Source organism: Panthera onca, chromosome B4, assembly GCF_046562875.1.
Source record: "Panthera onca isolate mPanOnc1 chromosome B4, mPanOnc1 haplotype 2, whole genome shotgun sequence".
Taxonomy (NCBI): Eukaryota; Metazoa; Chordata; class Mammalia; order Carnivora; family Felidae; genus Panthera; species Panthera onca.
Genome location: NC_138345.1, coordinates 135083427 through 135101645, shown reverse-complemented (window position 1 = coordinate 135101645; position 18219 = coordinate 135083427). Strand labels below are relative to the sequence as shown.

The window sequence follows — 18219 nt, the reverse complement described above, 5'->3', positions numbered from 1 at the left end:
CAGCCCCGCGCTCAGGGCCACCCTGCGAGGTTAGGCCAGGCGTGGCCTGGTGGTTTCCGGATTTTAAGTTCCGGATCCCATCGCGGGAGGGCGCCACCTTCCCCCTCTCTGGCGACGAGCCGGGAGGGGCGGGGGGGCCTCTGGGAAGGCCGACGTCTCACCCGAGGCCGCCCAGCGAGCCGAGCCCGGCCGAGCGCTAGCGGGGCGACCCCACCGCGGGCCACGTGCCGTGCGCTGGGTCCCCCCGCCGCCCCTTCCTCGCGGCGGCGTGAGGGGCGGGGCCGCCCGCTCGGCCCCGCCCCCCCTCCGAGGGTGACGCCGCTAGGGGGCGGGCCCTGGGCGCGGCGGCCCGACTGTCTCGGCGGCGGCGGAGCGAGCGAGGCGCGGCGCCACCATGGGGGCCCAGCTGAGCACGGTAGGCGGGGAGGGGGCGCGGGGGGCGCGGGGGGCGCGGGGGGCGCGGGGGGCAGGGACGGGGCCGCGGGGTCGGGAGCGCGGGCCCCCCCCCCCCCATCCGCCGCGCGCGTGCCCGGTGGGCGCCGTGACTCACGCCCCGGCCCTCCATGGCCGGGACCCAGCCCTCCTCCCGAGGGGCGTGCGGGCGGCGGGCACCCGGCTGACGGGCACTGGGGCGCCCCGCCGCCGCCCGCATCCCTCCGGGTCCCGCCCCGTGGGGGGCGGAGCGGGCTGCGCGTGAGCCCTGCGAGCGAGGGTGGGAGAGAGGGTGTGGCTGGGAAAGTTGGCGTGTGCCCGGGTGTGCGAGTGTGCACGGGAGTGCGTGTGAGAATGCGAGTGCGCGCGAGTCGGTGAGTGCACGTGTGTGGCCGAGTGTGAACATGACACGGCGGGGTGTGCTGTGAACTGTGAGCGTGCACGAGAGTGCGCGAGCGCCCGCGGGTGTGTGTGTGTGTGTGTGTGTGTGTGTGTGTGTGTGTGCAGATGTGTGGCTGAGTGTGAGCATACGGAGTGGGTGTGGTGTGAGGTGCGAGTACAGGAGAGTATGAGTGAGTGAGAGGGTGTGTGGCCGAGTGCACGTGTGTGAGAGTTTCTGCGAGCGCGTGAATGTGGGAGGGGGCGCGTGCGGGCGATGCGGCTGCATGGCAGGGTTCCTGGCTTCTCCGGGCACCGGTGACCCCGCTGCACCCCTGCCTGCTGCTGCGGGGCTGCAAGACTTGTGAGGCCCTCGCGAGGAGCCCGGTTTCACAGATGAAGAAACTCGACTCACACTTGGCCGCCTTCCCATGCTGGGGGTGGTGGTGCTGAACTCGTGGGGCTCCAAAGTCCACCATCATGCTGTCACTTTTGGGACTCCCGGTGCCTCCTCTCTGGGATTTCTCAAAAGCCACAGTGGAGGGCCTGGGGACGGGTGCTCCAGCCTCCCTCCTGCCCCCCACCCCCGGGCGTGCTCTGGTCCCGGGAGCTGGCTGGGCACCGGGAGCAGTGGCAGGGCGGGCATCAAGAGGATTAGGCCCAGAGCCACTTGCGTCCGCAGCCACCTCCACCCCAGGCGCCTGCCTCTTCCCTCTGGCTCTGTGAGCCTCCTGCTCAGGGTGAGGCAAATGGTTCTCTTGGCCTCCGGGTATTTGTTCCTGCAGTTGTGGCCCAGCCCAGGACTCTGGGGGACATCCAGACCTAGGAGCAGCCTTGCCCAGGGCAAACCTGTGGGCATTACTGAGGGTAACATCCTGACCCTCCTCCTTCGTTACTCAACCCCGCCCCTGAACCCCCACCCCTGCTGTTTTCCCACAGTGCTTCTCGCTTTCTAGCTGGTGCTGGTTGGATTTGTCACTGTGCCCCCAGCATGTGGCCGCTCCATACATTTTGCCAAGGCCCCCTTGCACCCCCCTTGTGAGTTAGGAGACTCACCAGCTCCACGGCCCCCTCTGTCCAAGAGGCGGGCAGGGATTGACCTGCTGGGGTCCCCACCTAGCCCAAAATGCCCACAGCAGACCCTAGCCGGGCCTCCTGGCGCACCAGCTCCACAGGGTCTGCGGGAGGCCGGCTCAGGCTCTGGGCACCAGACTCTTATCTGGGGTGTACAGGCTCTGCAGGAGGCCTCCTCCTATACTCCAGGGGGCCCCAGCTCAGGGACTGGCACTTGGGGGAACATCGGGGGTTTGGCCTGCCAGCCGGGACCGTGGCTCCCCTGCCCCCGGCATATCCGTGAGTGCTCAGTGGGCCCCGATAGACCGCCACGACAGGTAGAGTCCCAGGCTTGCTCGCTGCCCCCGCAGCTCTGTGGTTCTTCCGTGGCCCTCGCCCCTAGCTCCAGGGGAGCGGGACTGTGTCTCCTCCACGGAAAGTGGCTCTGCTGTCCACCTGCCCCTCCTCCTGGGTGCACTTCCCCCACGGTTCCGAGCCAGGAGCCCCCCGCTGCAGAACTTCCTCCACTCCCTCCCACTTCCTTCCACTTCCTGAGAAGGGGACCCAGAGGGAGGTGGACACTCAGATCCCAGTGGGGCGGCTGGCGGGCGGCAGGCAGGTAAGCCTCAGCACCGGGAGCCGGCCCCCCGGGAGGGCTAGGCCTGTGCTCAGACCCCACCTGGGTAGAGCGGGTGCCCGGGTCCCAGTAGGGAACTCCACGGAGTGGGGCAGCTGGGCAGGGTGCCGTGTGGGGGGCAGCAAGGCTGCCCATCCCCTCAGCAATGGTGCGCGAGCTGGGGGCGCCCTGGAGACATCCTGGGACTCTGGCTGCCCCTTTCCCTCTCTCTTTCTGTGTCAGCAGAGGTGAGGAAAAGCAGGTGGTGGGTTCCCCGGTGGGCCGAGCACGGCCTGCGGGGCACCAGGTCAAGGCCTGGGGGGCAGCTGTCCCCTCGATCCCCCCGAGGGGCTGTGGTGACTGTGTGTGTGTGCGCGCATGTGTGCATACACATGTGTACGTGTGTGTGTCTGAGCAGCGAGGCTGAGGGGGAGCTGGGGTGGGGCCTTGGCTTCCACCATCTGCCTCCTGTTTACTCTGTCCACGACTTGCAGGGGTGGGGGTGGTACCGTGGACTAGGAGGGGCTGCAGAGTTCATTCTGCCCCCAGGTTGTAGGAACAGGGCATCCCTACCCCTTGTGAATCTGGTAGAGCCTCCACCTTTAACTTTCCATTGCTCCCTTTCCCGGGACTGTGTCTGTCTTCCCCACTGGCTTGAGCTCTTCAGGGGCAGGGTCCCCTGGCTGGTGTTCCCCGAATCCCCCGTGAGTCCCGATAGGTGTGCTCACTGGGGTTTCTGGCCTGAAGGACTGACTGACAGCAAGGGTCTGCCCACAGCTGCCTCCCCAGGTAGGAGTTCGTACATATGCAGAGTCCACAGGCGCAGAGAGGCAGGGCGGTCCGGTGACTCAGTGCGTGGACTCGGTCACGTGCCTGGGTTCACATCCTGGCCCTCGGGCCAGGTCTTTCACCCAGGCCTCTGTTTCCTCGCCCGAAATGGGGGTGGTATCAGCTCCCGTCTCCTAGGCTTGAGGATTATGTGAGATGATAGGAGCCAAGCAGCTGTACCTCGCTCTGCATAGCCCAGTTTTGGGGACCGGAGGCTGGAAGGAGGGCTGCTGCTGACATTTATCAGCTGCCCACATGGGCGGCTCCTTCCGGCCATGGCTCTGATCCCAGCATCCCTCCACGCGGTAGGCGTGCCTCACAGATGCGGAGCCGCCAGGAAGCCAGGATCGAAGCTAGGATCGGAGCCACCCCGGCCTGTGCTCTGGAGGACTGTGGGTCTTCAAAGGGACAAGATGAGCTGGTGCCCCGCCCTCACCCGGGAGGGATCTGGCCTCTTGCCCTGACTCCTGAAACTTCCAGGCAAAATAAAAAGAGTCAGACAGAGACCTGGGGGGGGGGGGGGGGGGGTTGCTTGTTGCTGTCCCTTCACGAATTTATCCACACATGTTTGAGTGTCCCTGCTCTGAGCTCTGGGGATGCAATGGTGATGAGACCACAGATTCCCCCACCCCCCCACCCCTGCCCCTTCTGGGGCTTCTGATCTAGGATCTGCTGTTTCACGGCGACCGTGACCACACGTAGGCTCTGGCCCAGCCGTTTGAGCCATGGCTGGCATCCCGGGTACACGAGGCTGGTACTTGGAAGCTGGAAGGTCTGGGCTAGGACTGCGGCCTCCACCCAGGGCCTCCCTGAGCCTTGGTTTCCTCATTTGTTAAATGAAGAATGCAGTTGGTCTATTTCCTACCGCTGCGGGTCAGTGAGGAAATACAGGGGAAGGTTCTCTGCAGATTGTACAATGAGCTGAGGGCCAAGCGGCTGTGTTGGGGGAAATCAAAACTCCAGGGAGCACCAAACACAACTCCAGTTGGCTCTCACTGTCCTTCAAGTTCATCTCCCGGGCTCCCTACGACGCAAACCTAACTTCACTCCACTTTCTCCCTAACCAGTGTTCCCCATGGATATGGCTTCTCCGCTTGACATGGCAGAGGAATCTGCAGAATAGTCCTCAGTCCCAGGGGAGTTTAGAGAGGGGAGCAGCGGCTATGGAAGTCTGCCGAGGGCCTGATGAGCTAGGGAGGGGCCAGTCAGGGAAGATTTGACATTTAGACTGGGGTCTGAAGGATGAGTAGGAGTTTCCTGGCTGGATGAGGGAAGAGGAAGGGCATCTGGGGCAGAAAGAAGAGTGTGCAAAGGCCTGAGGAAAGGCTTATGGCCAGCGTTATAGCCACATGGCAGGGGCCTTGAGTGGAGGCAGGCAGCGGGGAGCCATCGTGGGTGTTTGAGGAGGGGATGGGTGGCCTGTTGGTTTGGCAGTTGGGGCCTCATCACGAGAGGCAGGGTATGAGGCTGTGGGATTCGGGCCTTGGGCTCTGTGGCTGGGGCACAGAGAGGGCACCTGTCCTGGGAGGTGGCTGGGGAAGGGCTGGACGGGCCTGGGGTTGAGTCCTGGCTCCACCCTTGACTTGCTGTAGGACCACGTGCAAGTCACTTAACGTCTCTGAGAAACAGGGACAGTAGTATCACTTGTGAGTGTGGTCGTCCAAGGATCCGCTGTGGTGCACCTGGGGCAAGACGCTGACCTTCTCTGGGCCTCAGTTTCCTTATCTGTACCCTGGTGATAATCACAGCGCCTACAGCCAAGGTGAAAACGAGGAATATCTCCGGGACCTCACGTCCCACTCCTGGAGCCGTGCCAGCTTGGGAACGTTCTCTGCGTCTGCTCTGTGCACGGCCCTCTCACCTGTCTTCCTGTCCTCCCCAGCCCTGGAGGAGACTGTCCCCTTGCACTTGAGGGGTGTGGGGCCTGGAGAGGCCACGATTCTCTCCTGAGGTCCTGAGCTGGGGCTTTAACGAGGGCCTTTAAGGAGACCCAGGACGGGTAGAACGCTGTGCGGTGCCTGGGACGCGGTAGGTGCTGGTTAAATGTGCGGCCGCCAGAGACCCCTGCCGCGTGGTGGGTGGGGCTGGAGAGGGGAGCCTTGGCTGGCTCCCACAGCCCGTTCCTTCGGACCCATCAATCACAGACCCGGGGCTCTGTGGGGTGAGGCCTGGACCGCACTCAGCCTGGAGGCCCCGCCTGGGAGAGAGGCACCTTGTTCTAAGCCCGACAAAGCGCCTGTAACAGGCGCAACGGGGTAACTTGAAGCCGCCGGGCCGGTTTGGGGAGCAGGGGCCAGGCCTGGCGCGGGATCTTGGTGCTTCTGCCCTTCCTTCACTTGGGGGTCAAGAGAAGCTCCTGTGTGTGCGCCCACATCCCTCTGTGGCCTGGGCACCCTTATCTCATCTCATATCTTGACTCCCCCAGGAGGTGGGCCGAGCGGTAGCTCTTACCTTCCTTCTACAGATGAGACACTGAGGCTCAGGTACTCGGCCAGAGCACCTGACACAGAGTGGGAATCCTGGCAAGGCTTCTAGGAAGCCAGGGAGCAGTAGGGTGGGCCTCGAGAGAGCAGGGTCCTCTCACCCAGCCTGAGTAGGGCAGGGACCACCTCCAAGTCTATTCACTACCTCAGGAAGCCCTCAAAGGAAGCAGAGAGGCCTCCGTGCCAGCAGAGAACTTGGCTCTGAGCTTCCTGGCAACCAAGGCAAAAAAGGGATCTAGTAGGATTATGATAAGAACACATGGTCGTTTGGTGAGAGAACCGAAGTCAGGGAGGTGTACTGGTCACGGGTGCCGAACAAGACATGAGCCAGCTTTCTGGAGAAGCAGTGTTTTGTGCTCCCGGCCTCACTGTTTGAACCACCATTGTGGCCTTCTCCCCACCCCAGCCCTAGTTTTATTTTGAAGTTATTTCAAACTTACAGTGAAATTGCAAGAATGTACGAAGAATTCTTGTAAACTTTTTGCCCGGATGGCCCAACTGTAAACGGTTATTGTATTTGCTTTGTTAGGTGTGTGTGCATATTTTATTTTTTTTAATTATCTGAGAGTAAGTTACAGACACGGTGTCCCCAAGTACTTCAGTGGGTGCCTCCTAAGAGCAAGGATGTTCTGTTGCCTAATTACAGAGCAGTGGATCAAATCAGGAAAGTAGCATCGATCCAATGCTCGTGTCTAATCTGTGGGCCTTGATTCGTATTTTGCCAATTGCCTCAGTATTGACGTTTATAATAACTATTTTATTTTTGGCCCAGGATTCAATCCAAAACCACACACCACATTCCGTTGTTCTGTCTCTCTGGCCTCTGTGTTGGTTCCCTAGGACTGTGTAAAAAATCACCACAAACTAGCATAAAAGAAATGACTCCCTTACGGTTCTGGAGGCCAGAAGTCTGAAATCAAGGTATTGGCAGATCACCTGTCTGGCAATCTAGGGGAGGGTCCTTCTTGTCTCTTCTTGCTTCGGGTGGCTGTCGGTGACACTTGTCACGGAGTTTAGGGCCCACCAGGGTATTCCAAGATGATCTCGTCTCAAGACCCTTAGTTGAGTTGCATCTACAAAGACCCCTTTTCCAGGTGAGGACACATTCCCAGGATCTGGATGGATTTATCTTTTGGGGGCCACCGTTCAACCCACAAGAGCTTTCTTTAATCTGGACCGGTTCTCCACCCTTTCTTTGTTTTTGTTTTTTTTGTGTGTGCCATTGACATTTTGGAGGAGCCCTGGCCAGTTATTCTGGAGAATAGCCCTCACTGTTTCCTCATGGCTGTAGACAGATGAAATGATCCTGTTTCACAGATGGAGAAGCGACTCGGAGAGGCTAAGTGATTTGCCCAGGGACAAAGAAACAGCTAGAAAGCACAGGTGGCCAGTAGATTTGGGTTTTGTCTGTTTTTCAAAAATCGAAACCACCTCTTAGGGTCTTTGTGAGGTTGAGATGTGGGGGGCAGGGCGTTGGCAAGGAGGAGCCTCTCAGGGTCACACAGCACGGTGAGCATGGGCCGGTAGTTTAAGAGGGTGACTGGGGAAGCAGGTGGACTCAGGTTCAAATTGCAGCTCCCCACCCACCAGCTGTGTGAGTGTGGGCAAGTTGCTGCACCCCTCTGAGCTGTTTGCTCATCTGCAACCCTATGAGGGTTGTCCTGAGATTAACACGTGTGTGGGGCTCAGCATGGTGCTGAGCAGTAGACTCTCAGAGCTTCAGGGGACCTTGCAGGTCACCTGGTCCAGTTCAGAGAGGGGAAGGGACTTACCTAGGATCACACAGCCAACAAGGAGCAGAGCTTCCCAGTGTCCAGTTCAGTGCCTCAGCTGTCCCCCACACCTGAAGGCGGAATCCTGGGGCTCGGGGGTTTGTCTGTCTAAATAGAGCTAGCACTTGAGATCACTTAATAGGACCAGGGAAACTGACTAAAGGAAGGGAAGGAGGGAGGGAGCACAGGCACCCAGTGCTCAAGGTTAAGCATAGTTACTTGTGAGCTTTACTCTGAGCTTCCTAGCAGCCAGAGTGAAAAGGGATACATGCCCAGTTATGTAGCTTTCTTTGTCCTGGTTCGTCTGGGAAATGGAGCTTTTCCAGCGACTTAGGAATAACTGATAGGTTTCACGTGTCTTGTTTTTGTAACTTCTCCCAGCCGGCACCAAAGTAGGTGATGGGGTTCCCTGGATGAGGATGGTGGGGGAGAGGGTGCTCCTGGAAGAGGGGACAGCATGAGCAGAGCGAGGCCTGGAGGTGGAAACACCTGGAAACGACTGGTGTGTTTGCGGGAAAGGCAGGTGGCAGGCCCCTCCCCGTGCCCACGCTGACCTCGTGGGTCCGTCACTGTCATTTCAGTTGGGCCACGTGGTCCTCTCCCCAGTCTGGTTCCTCTACAACCTGCTCATGAAGCTGTTCCATCGCTCCACCCCGGCCATCACCCTTGAGAGCCCGGACATCAAGTACCCACTGAGGCTCATCGACAAGGAGGTGAGTGCCAGTCACCATGGGGGCGGGGTATGGGCCCCCGGAGGCTCCTCTGTCTCCCTGCCTGCATCACAGTGTTTGTTGGCACCTGCTGTGTGCCCAGGGCGTGCCCCCCTCCCCCCGCCCCCGAAGTAGGTCCTATTGTCTGCCCATCTCACAGATGGGAAAATTGAAGTGATGTCCCTTTCTTTTAAATGTTATTTTTTTGGGGGCGCCTGGGTGGCTCAGTTGGTTAAGCTTTCGACTTCGGGTCTGACAGGTCATGATCTCTCGGTCCGTGAGTTTGAGCCCCGCGTCGGGCTCTGTGCTGACAGCTCAGAGCCTGGAGCCTGTTTCAGATTCTGTGTCTCCCTCTCTCTGACCCTCCCCCATTCATGCTCAGTCTCTCTCTGTCTCAAAAATAAACGTTAAAAAAAATTTTTAAAAAATGTTATTTTTTTTAATGTTTATTCATTTTTGAAAGACAGAGAGACAGAGCACAAGCAGGGGTGGGGCAGAGAGAGAGGGGGACACAGAATCCGAAGCAGGCTCCAGGCTCCGAGCTGTCAGCACAGAGCCGGATGTGGGGCTCAAACCCACGAACCATGAGATCATGACCAGAGCTGAAGTTGGACACTTAACTGACTGAGCCACCCAGGTGCCCCGAAGTGATGTCCCTTTCTAAGGCTACTAGTAAGTGGCAAAGGGATTTGAACCTATGTCTCTGACCACAGAGCCTGTTCTCTGAACCACACTCTCTATCCCACAGAAGGTCAGAACAAGAGGGACCCCTCAGGACTTTTGGGTCTAAGCACCCATTGAACAGATGGGAAAACAGAGGGCAAAAGAGGAGTAGGGGGGTATCGGAGGTCACACTGTGTGTTAGGGGAAGGACCAGGACTCAGGCCTGCCCGTTGTCTTGGTCCCACATGCTTCCCGTCCCGGTGCCCCTTTCCTTAAAGCTAATGACTCCTCCTCGCCCCCACGGCCATCGACTCGGGGCCTGGTGCTTCTTGGACTCAGATATCTTTTGCATCTGTGCAGATTCCCCGCGTGATCTCATGATCCCTCTGTGTGGCTCCCCCTGCCTCTCTGGAAGGCTTGCTCCCGCCCTCCCTGTTGGACGCTTTTCCGTTTCAAACTTCTGATCATGATTTAAAACCACCCTCTCCCTCCCTTGCCCTGCCTCCCTTTAGCGGCTGCTCTTCTCTCCCTCATCAGAACCCCTCCCTTGTGCTATTTCTGGCCACCCGCAGCTGCCTCGGAAGGGGTGTGACAGGGAAAACTGAGTCATGGAGCAGAGAAAGTCACCTGCAAGGCCCTGAACCCTGGGCCCCTGCTCCACCCTAGGCTCCACATCAGTCCCAAGTCCCTGAGGCACAGAATTGGGGCTTCCTGAGCGGCTTTCGTACCAGGAGTTCATTGAAAAGTCAAAAACCAAAGAGGATAAAAACCCGCCACTTCCCGGATGAGACCAGACTTACCCTTTCAATATGTTTTGTAGACATTTTAACAATTTTAATTCCAGAAGTAATGTATGATTTATACATGTTCACTCTAAAAATCCTGTTTATAAAGTATGAATGCCCCATCCTTCCCATCCCCCCCACTCCACCCCTGTGCAGAGGGTCCCATTCATGGGCCAGTGTGAGCCTTCTTCTGGGCATCACATTCGCGTATATATGACGTATGGAGTTTTAGGTGTGTACTTACTTTCTCTTTCTTTCAATAGCCTGATTAAAAAAATTTTTTTATTATTTTTGAGAGAGAGAGAGAAAGCACGTGAGCGGGGAAGGGGCAGAGAGGATCTGAAGCGGGCTCTGTACTGAGAGTGGAGAGGCTGATGTGGGGCTCGAACCCACGAACCGTGAGTGAGCTCATGACCTGAGCTGCAGTTGGACGCTTAACCGACTGAGCCCCCCAGGCTCCCCTGGTTCATTATTATTATTTTTTAAATTTATTTATCTTTGGGAAAGCACAAGCGGGGGAGGGGAAGAGAGTGGGACAGGCTCTGTACTGAGTGTGGAGAGGCTGATGTGGGGCTCGAACCCACGAACTGCGAGACCGTGACCTGAGCCGAAGTTGGGCGCTCAACTGACGGAGCCGCCCAGGTGCACCCCTAGCTCATTGATGACTGTCTCGTATTTCCTCATGGGGACGTCACACGGTGGACCCCCCCAGTTCCCTTTGACCGGGCCTGTGGCAAATGTCCTAGCAGTTAAATCTGCCCCCACGCCCGTTATAGCCTAGCGGTGGCTTTTTGGGGTCAGCAGGTGGGTCGACTTTGGGAAACTTTCGCCGAGCTCCCCCACAGGCACAGGGAGGCCCCCACCGCCTGCCCTTCCTGGGCCCACTGACTTGCAAGGTCCCCTTGAACCTCTGCGGCTCTACTGCTCAGCTCATCATGGCCAGCAGCCGAATGCCGGCACCGTGCGGAGCTCTGCACCGATGTTCGCGCGTGACTTTTGCTGTGCCTTGCTAGCGTTGGCCGGCACAATAATTATCAGTGTTTTTCCCTCCTTTCTGTTCTTCTTCCAAAAACTGGCATGTGGGTTTCTGACCTGGAGCCCCAGGACCAGTTGAGAACCCTGGGCTCCGTTCCCAGGAGGCCTGGGGCTCAGTTTGCATGGAGTGCAAGGTTTCGGGGGGGGATGCGGCTTCGGGCCTGGGCTGCTGGGGCGGGGAGACCGCTGGCTGCCGAGCCCCGTGTCCTGAGAGGTGGCTGGGCTCTGGCTTCCTGGGATCAGACCCCCGGGCTCTGCTTGCACACTTCAGGGACGCTCAGAGCGATGCTCCGTGCCTTCGGAGAAGTCTGTTGTCCCCAGTGATGACACCGTGTCCACGAGTGCACATTGCCACATCGCCTAGTCTCACGTGGGCGTGAACGTGTGCCCGACAGCTGCCTGCCGTCCGGACGGCCCCTCCACACCCATGCTCCTGGCTGCACCGGGTGCAGGGGAGACCCCACAGAGGCCTTGTCTCGGCCCTGCCCCTAGTTTGCCAGCCCGGGGCCCAAGCTCTTCCTGCCACCCCAGGACACTGTCCAAGCTGATGGCAGGCTTGGATCCTCTCTCTTGCCCCCAGAATTTTCTGAGCCGTCTGGCAGCCTTCCTTTGGGATCCGAGTTCATTCCTTACCCCGACCACCTTGCTGTGTGGCCCCGGTTGGGTCCCTGCCCTTCTCTGGGCCAGTGAGAGCAGAGGCACACCCAGCGTTGGCACACGTGTGTGTGCAGCTTGTGAGTCCGCGTGAATCAGCATCACTTCTCACACTGGGCGCCGGGAGCTCGGAGGTCTGGGGGTCCCCCTGCCCCGGGTGCCGTCTAACAGCTCGGGCCTCTCTGCAGGTTATCAACCACGACACCCGGCGGTTCCGCTTCGCCCTGCCGTCGCCCCAGCACATCCTGGGCCTCCCCGTCGGTGAGCGCAGCCCTGACCCAGCCCAAGTGGAACCGGGTGCTGGGCCGCAGGGGTGGGAGCTTTGCCCTTGAACTCGGGAGAGTGGGGAAGGCTTCAAGGAGAAGGCGACAGCCATGGGGGCCTCCGGGGATGAGCGTCAGCCCGAGAGGGGAAGTCGCTGCTGTCCCCGGCAGCGCTACCAGCGTGAGCAAAGGTGTGGCTGCAGGAACTGGGACATGGTGGGAATCCCCGTGGGGGCGGGAAGGGGGTCGTGGAGCCGAAGCCAGGCCAGGCTTTCAGTACGGGGCGGGGCAAAGGGCGGTGGGTTGACTGGACTCAGTGGGCCCCGCAGAGACAGTTGGCGGCCCCTCCGGAACTCCCGGAGTCACCCCTCCTCGTCCTGCAGGCCAGCACATCTACCTCTCGGCTCGAATCGATGGCAACCTGGTCATCCGGCCCTACACTCCCGTCTCCAGCGATGACGACAAGGGTTTTGTGGACCTGGTCATCAAGGTGAGGTCTCAGGGCCATGACCGCGTGGGGGCGGGGGTGAGCTGGTCTCTGAAGGCCCAGTGCCCCCTTGCGCCTGGTTTCTGAACGATTGGCAAACTCTGGCTCCCCAGCAAAAGCCAGTATGGAGGTCTCGGCGGAGGGCAGGCGCTGGGGCTCAGGACGAGCGTCTTCAACTCAGGACAGATCGTCCGCAGAAGAGAAACCGGGAAGGTCGAGCAGCTCGTGCGGGGCTCACCTTCCCGCTCTTGGACGGGCAAAGCCTGGGGCACCGGGTCCCTGGTGGTGGCCCCCGGGTGCTCGCTTCACTGCACTCGGTCACGCGGTCTCTGTGACCGGCAGGTCCTTTCCTGAGGAAACGGCCCACGGGCCCCTCAGGAGCAGTGTGAGGAGCTTGGGGCTGTTGTCCGGAGACCTGGGATCCATCGCGGGTCAGGGCTGAGCACACACTGTGGAGGCGCAGGATAACCAGCAAGGATCTTAAAAATCATCGTATTGAGTGGAAAAAGCAACGCCAACCACAGCACAGTACACTTTTGTGACAGTTAGAAGCACAGGCTTTTCCCGAACGATCCATGTTCTTGGATTACACGTCCAACCAGCCCAGGCCTGGATGTGGGCTGTCGGAGGCCCTCCCAGTATGGGCCCCGACCCCCATGGCCACCCTGGCTCAGCGTTCCTGTGGACCAGGCTTACTGTCCTACCTCCGCTGCGTGGGTCCCCTCACTAGGCACTTCATGGTGGAGGGACCGGCAGAGACCCCCTCTGGGCCAGAGCTGAGGCCCGGGGGCTGTGAGGGCGGGAAGGGAGCAGGGTCCCTCCTTAGCTTGGGGTCATTTTGATCGTGCTGGGTGCCCAGGCCTAGCCTCGGGAGCCTGTCTTTGCCTGGAGAGCGGACCCCCTTGCTCCAGGGGACAAACATGTGAGACTGAGCGCCTGGAATGGCACCAGAGCTGAGGCAGGTGGGGTGATGGGCGCTGCTCCCCTGGGCAGGCAACAGGGGGGTGAGATGTGGGGGCCGAGGACGCGTTGCCCAGACAGAGAGGAAGGAAAAGGACCTTCCCCGAGCAAAGGCCCTGAAGTCAGAAGGAGGCTTTTAGACTGACGCAAAGGGCGGGGGCTTCAGAGGACAAGAAGGGGGAGGTTGGGGGGCAGGCAGGGCCTTGGGGGCCCGGTAAGGTTTGGGCCTTTATCCAGAAGGAGAGGGAAGGTGGTCCGGTTCGGACCTCTGTTCTTGTTGGAATCACTCTAGCCGGATGTGGAGAAGGTGTCGGTGGGGGGGGGGGGGATCCAAGTAGAGGATGGGAGACTCAGGAAGACCAGACCCTCCTGCCTCAGAGACCTCGCTCCCTGCTCCCCGTTGGCCAGAGTCCTGGCCCACATGCCTCTCCCTGTCCCCGCCCCCTCCCCAGCTGCCCCCTCCCTGCCCATCACTCCTGCTTGCCCCTCGAGGCCCAGCACTCTCAGCCCTGGCCAGGGCGAGCTGCTCACCCTCGGTCTCCCCATGTCTTTCTTGTAGCCCTTCCCTTCTTCCGGAGGGGAAGTCCCAAAGGGCACGGCGGGGTGGGGGGTGGCAGTGGGGAATTGTTCCAGGAGTGCTGTCTCTATGACAGCACAGAACGGAAAGAGCTGAGGATACACAGAAGGGGTGGGGCCCAGCCCATCTCCCCAGAGGCTTTTCTGCGCTGACCGCGTGGGAATCTCCTGCAGGGAGGGGGCACGGAGACAGTTCTCCGCAGAACATTGATGCAGCAGGCCCTCGGGTTGGTCGCCTTGTGCAGCAGGCCGAGGCTCTGTGTTCCCGGGGGATGTTGGGGAAGGGCGGACTCCGGGGGGGCTGGCACGCAGACGGCTGGCCGGGGCACTGCGTGAGAAAGCCACACACAGGCTGCAGAAGAAACCCAGAAGAGGTTCCTCTCTTGCCTCTGTGGCCCGGAGCCTTACCCTGGTGACCCTGCAGATAGGAGGAAGGACTGTGGGAATGTCTTGCAGGTTTACTTCAAAGACACCCATCCCAAGTTTCCTGCTGGGGGCAAGATGTCCCAGTACCTGGAAAGCATGAAGATTGGGGACACCATTGAGTTCCGGGGCCCGAACGGGCTGCTGGTCTACCAGGGCAAAGGTGATTTGGGTTGGAATCCCGGGGCCCTGCGGGCGTGGTGAAGGTTGGGTGCAGGGCCCCGATTCTGCCGCTGTCTGGGTGGGTGACTCTTGTTGGGCAGGCCGTCTCCTCTCTGGGGCCTCGGTTTATTCGGCCATAGAGGAGGGAGATTGGCCAGCACAGGGCCTGCACACGGGCTGCCCTTGGGGGCCAGATGTGGCCCCCAGACCAGCTTGGTTTGTCTGAAAACAAGTGAAAGCTTCGAGCTGGAGCACGTCCCGCTCCCCAGCCTCCCCCTGCCCCCCAGTACCGTCTGCGGTGGGAGTGAGGGGCTCACCCTCGCGCTCCCCTTGGCCTGTAGCTCCGCCTTCCGGAACATCCTCTCCCTGTCCCCAGCTGGCTGCCCACACCTCAGGCCGCCGAAGCGGAAGCGGGTTCCCCAGCCCGTCCAGCCCCAAGTACAGCCTGTTTGAGAGCTGGGGTCTCCCCGTCTCCTTCTACCTTCTCTTCCCAGGAAAGTTTGCCATCCGTCCAGACAAGAAATCCAACCCCGTCATCAAGACGGCGAAGTCTGTCGGCATGATTGCAGGAGGCACCGGTATGTGGACCCAGAGCCCTTCGCTGAGCCCCCAGCAGGCAGATGTCACAGGTCAGGGTCAGGGCACAGATAGAAGCAGTCGTGAGCTCCCCAAGGTCAGGAGCCCAGGCCTGGTTGTCTTGGCACCTCCCCTCCACCCCACCCCGTGCCTGCCTGGCGCTGCTGGGCCTGTGTGCCCATACACAGCTGGTACTCACAGCGTGGGGGGCTGCTGTTTTGCAGGCATCACTCCGATGCTACAAGTGATTCGCGCCATCATGAAAGACCCAGATGACCACACCGTGTGCCACCTGCTCTTTGCCAACCAGGTCAGTGAGTGTTCCCGACAGATACGCAGGCCCGGCTCCCCCAGAGGGGGCGCCGGCCCCTGTGGGGCACCCATGGGGGGGTCTGCACGGCTGTGTGGCTGAAACGTGAGGGTCCTCTGAGCGTCCTGTGCACAGGTAGCTTTCGCTGTAGCTGGTGGGCGTCAGGCTTTACAGTCCAGAGCCCAGGGTCTGACCTGAGTGGGGCTGCTTGGGGGGGGAGGGGGTGGGGGGGGGGCGGAGGGGGTGATGCTTCTGGAGCACCCCCCACCCCCTGGGGTTTGCTCCCTGGCTGCTTCCTCTGAATCTCAGAGCTCACTCCACAAACAGTGAGGAACCCAGCAGTGAAGGGCAAGAACACTGGGCTGGGTGGGGGCTGGCCTGGAGCCAGAGGGGCCAAGAGCACACGTGCATGCCGTCCCTGACCTGGGGGTGTTGGGGCGGGGTTTGGACCCGGTCTCTCTGGCTCCTGAGTGCGTGTCCCCCTCCCCGTGCCTGTTGCCCGCCTGCCCAGGCCTGCCGTGTGGCCTCGGGCAAGCCACTTGCCGTCTCTGGGCTCTGCTCCCTCATTGTGGAATGAACTGATGAAGCCAGGTCATCCCAAGGGTCTTTCTAGATTCATTGTTTTATGACTGAATGTGTGGGTTTTGCAGAGTGATACCCCTTTGGGGCAAAGCCAAGGTGAGACACCCATCCCCCAACAGTGGGGGGGCCATGCCCAGCCCCCTGCGCCTCTCGGATGTGGTTCAGGTCAGCTTGCCCCAGGGCCCATCTGGCCCAGGCTCTGTACCGTCCATCTTTGAGGAACCAAGCTCAGAGGGGGAGGGGCCTGCCTGAGTCCTTGGGCCCGCACAGCTGCAGGACACAGCTCTGAGGCCCACCGAGGGGGCTGCCAAGGGGCCCGGGGGTGGGTGGGAAGAGCCAGTGTTCCGAGGTGGTGGGGATGGGGTGAGGTGGGATGGGGGACGCTGGTTCCACTTGGTGCTGCTGGGTTAGTCTCTGGAGGCTGTCAGTCCTCTGTCACCTGAACAGGACATCCTCACGCCCGTCGGCCCACTGGGCTGGGCGGTAGAATGATCTCCACTTTATATAGCTCTGGGCTCAGAGACCCGGAGAGGTGCTGGACCTGCCAGTCGCACAGGAAGGAGCGCGACCAGGACTCGAGGCAGAGCGTAGTGTACGAGAGTAACTGTATTTTAGGAAATACGGTCTTGTTTTACGTTTTTGCAAGCCTTTGTGATGTCTGGCTGAGTGGAAGCCGCCGGATCCCGTATCTGGTTTTGCGTTCCGTTGGGGCAGCGTGGCAGGTCACGGAGCCTTCGGGAGTCCCAGCGTGCCCCGTGATGGAAGGAGAGTGAAACACGCACACAAGGTGCTAGTGTTCTGGGAAGACAGAGTGTCCGTGTGCAGCCAAGGAAGTTTGAAAAGAGAGAATAACAAGGTAGACTTGATGGTGTTACTAACACATCCGTGATGGAAACAGTGGCTCCAAAGCCACACACGAGAACTGGGCTTACTGGGGCTAAAGCGTTTCCAGGTGACGCGATGGAAAATCCAGACTGTGCCAGAACATGCTAGAACACGTGGCTATTTACATTTAAGTTAGCGAAGATTAACTAAGATGGAAAACACCCTCTCTCGTGGGTTCCGTAGCCACGCGTGGCATGCGGTTACTGTATCGGGTAACACAGATCCGGAACATTCCCACATCCATCGTGGCAGAAAGTTCGGTTGAATAGCACTGGCCGAGGGACAGGGCCGAGTATACACGAGACTGTCCAGTTGGTGCAGGTGGCGTCTCAAACCCGAGGAGAGAGATGGAAAGGAGCGTTGGGTCAGCTGCTATGACTTTGGAAAGTGCTGAGTAGACCCTACTTTAACCTTAAAGTAAAATGAGGTTTAGGTTAAAAATGTACGTGTAGAAAAGTGGTGCGTTAGAGGCGCTAGGTGAGCCTTTTTGTGAGTGTTGCATGAATGAATGGGGATGGGCCGTCTAAACAGAACACCAGAGGAGAGCCCATCTGCTTAAAAATGGAAAAAAACCCTATAAATGAGGTAGATTAACAGCTGGGGAAAAAACCCAGGCTGCAGCACCACTATAGAAAGAGTCTTTTCAAACTAAAAAGATAGAGCTAGGGATACGACGTCTCTCTTTTTGAAACAATAATAAATACGGGCACCTGGCTGGCCCGGTTGGAAGAGCGTGAGACTCGATCTCGGGGCCATGGGTTCAAGCCCCACATTGGGTGTAGAGATTGCTTAAAAGCAAACAAGCAAACAAACGTGAGATCGACGCTCCATGCCTCTGATGGGCAGAGCTGTGAAACGGTCTTTACACAGTGCTGGCAAAGCTGTAGGAAGACAGACAGTCTCGTCGCTGCTGGTGTGAGAAAGGCCCACCCAGGGAATACGGGGCTGCGGGTATTGAATGCCTTACCCACGTGGAATTTTCTGCCCCAAACTCCACTTTCTCAGATTCATCTAAGAACTTAGGGCAGTGAGGATGGTCAAGGAGACATTGTTTGTGAAGGAGGGTGTTCAAACGATTTAAATGTCCTTCAGCAGGGAACAGTCCGTTGGTCCAGCACAAGCTGGGCAGCTGGTAAGGGAAGCGTTGGTGCTCAGAGACCGGTGACGCATGGGGGGGTCTGCGTTCTTTCCTTAGGAGAGCAGGTGGCGGGGCGCCTGGGTGGCTCAGTTGGTTAAGTGTCCGACTTCAGCCTAGGTCACGATCTCGGTGTTCCCGAGTTCCAGCCCCGCACCTGGCTCTGTGCTGACAGCTCAGAGCCTGAAGCCTGTTTCAGATTCTGTGTCTCCTTCCCTCTCTGTGCCCCTTCCCCACTCATGCTCTCTGTTTGTCTCTCTCAAAAATAAATAAAAATTAAAAAAAAAAAAAAGCAGGTGGCAAGGTGGCCTGCACGCCCTGGTCCTATTTTTGTTAAAAAGAAAGGATATGTAGTTATTAGAAAACAAAGTCTAGGGGTGCCTGGGTGGCTCCGTCAGTCAAGTGTCTGACTCTTGACTTCAGCTCAGGTCATGATCTCATGGTTTGTGAG

The 18219-nt window shown here is 59.3% G+C and overlaps 1 protein-coding gene across 1 annotated transcript in view; it reads left to right on the top strand.

The window, feature by feature from the left end:
* Window positions 1–284: 284 nt before the first annotated feature.
* Window positions 285–18219, top strand: part of CYB5R3 (cytochrome b5 reductase 3) — a 27615-nt gene continuing 9680 nt past the window's right edge. Inside the window, exons 1-7 of the mRNA XM_060656176.3 lie at window positions 285–415; window positions 8144–8275; window positions 11598–11670; window positions 12056–12162; window positions 14152–14281; window positions 14775–14858; window positions 15081–15166. Of these exons, the coding sequence (XP_060512159.3) occupies window positions 395–415; window positions 8144–8275; window positions 11598–11670; window positions 12056–12162; window positions 14152–14281; window positions 14775–14858; window positions 15081–15166 (633 nt within the window). The 5' untranslated portion in view covers window positions 285–394. The remainder of the gene's footprint in view (window positions 416–8143; window positions 8276–11597; window positions 11671–12055; window positions 12163–14151; window positions 14282–14774; window positions 14859–15080; window positions 15167–18219) is intronic.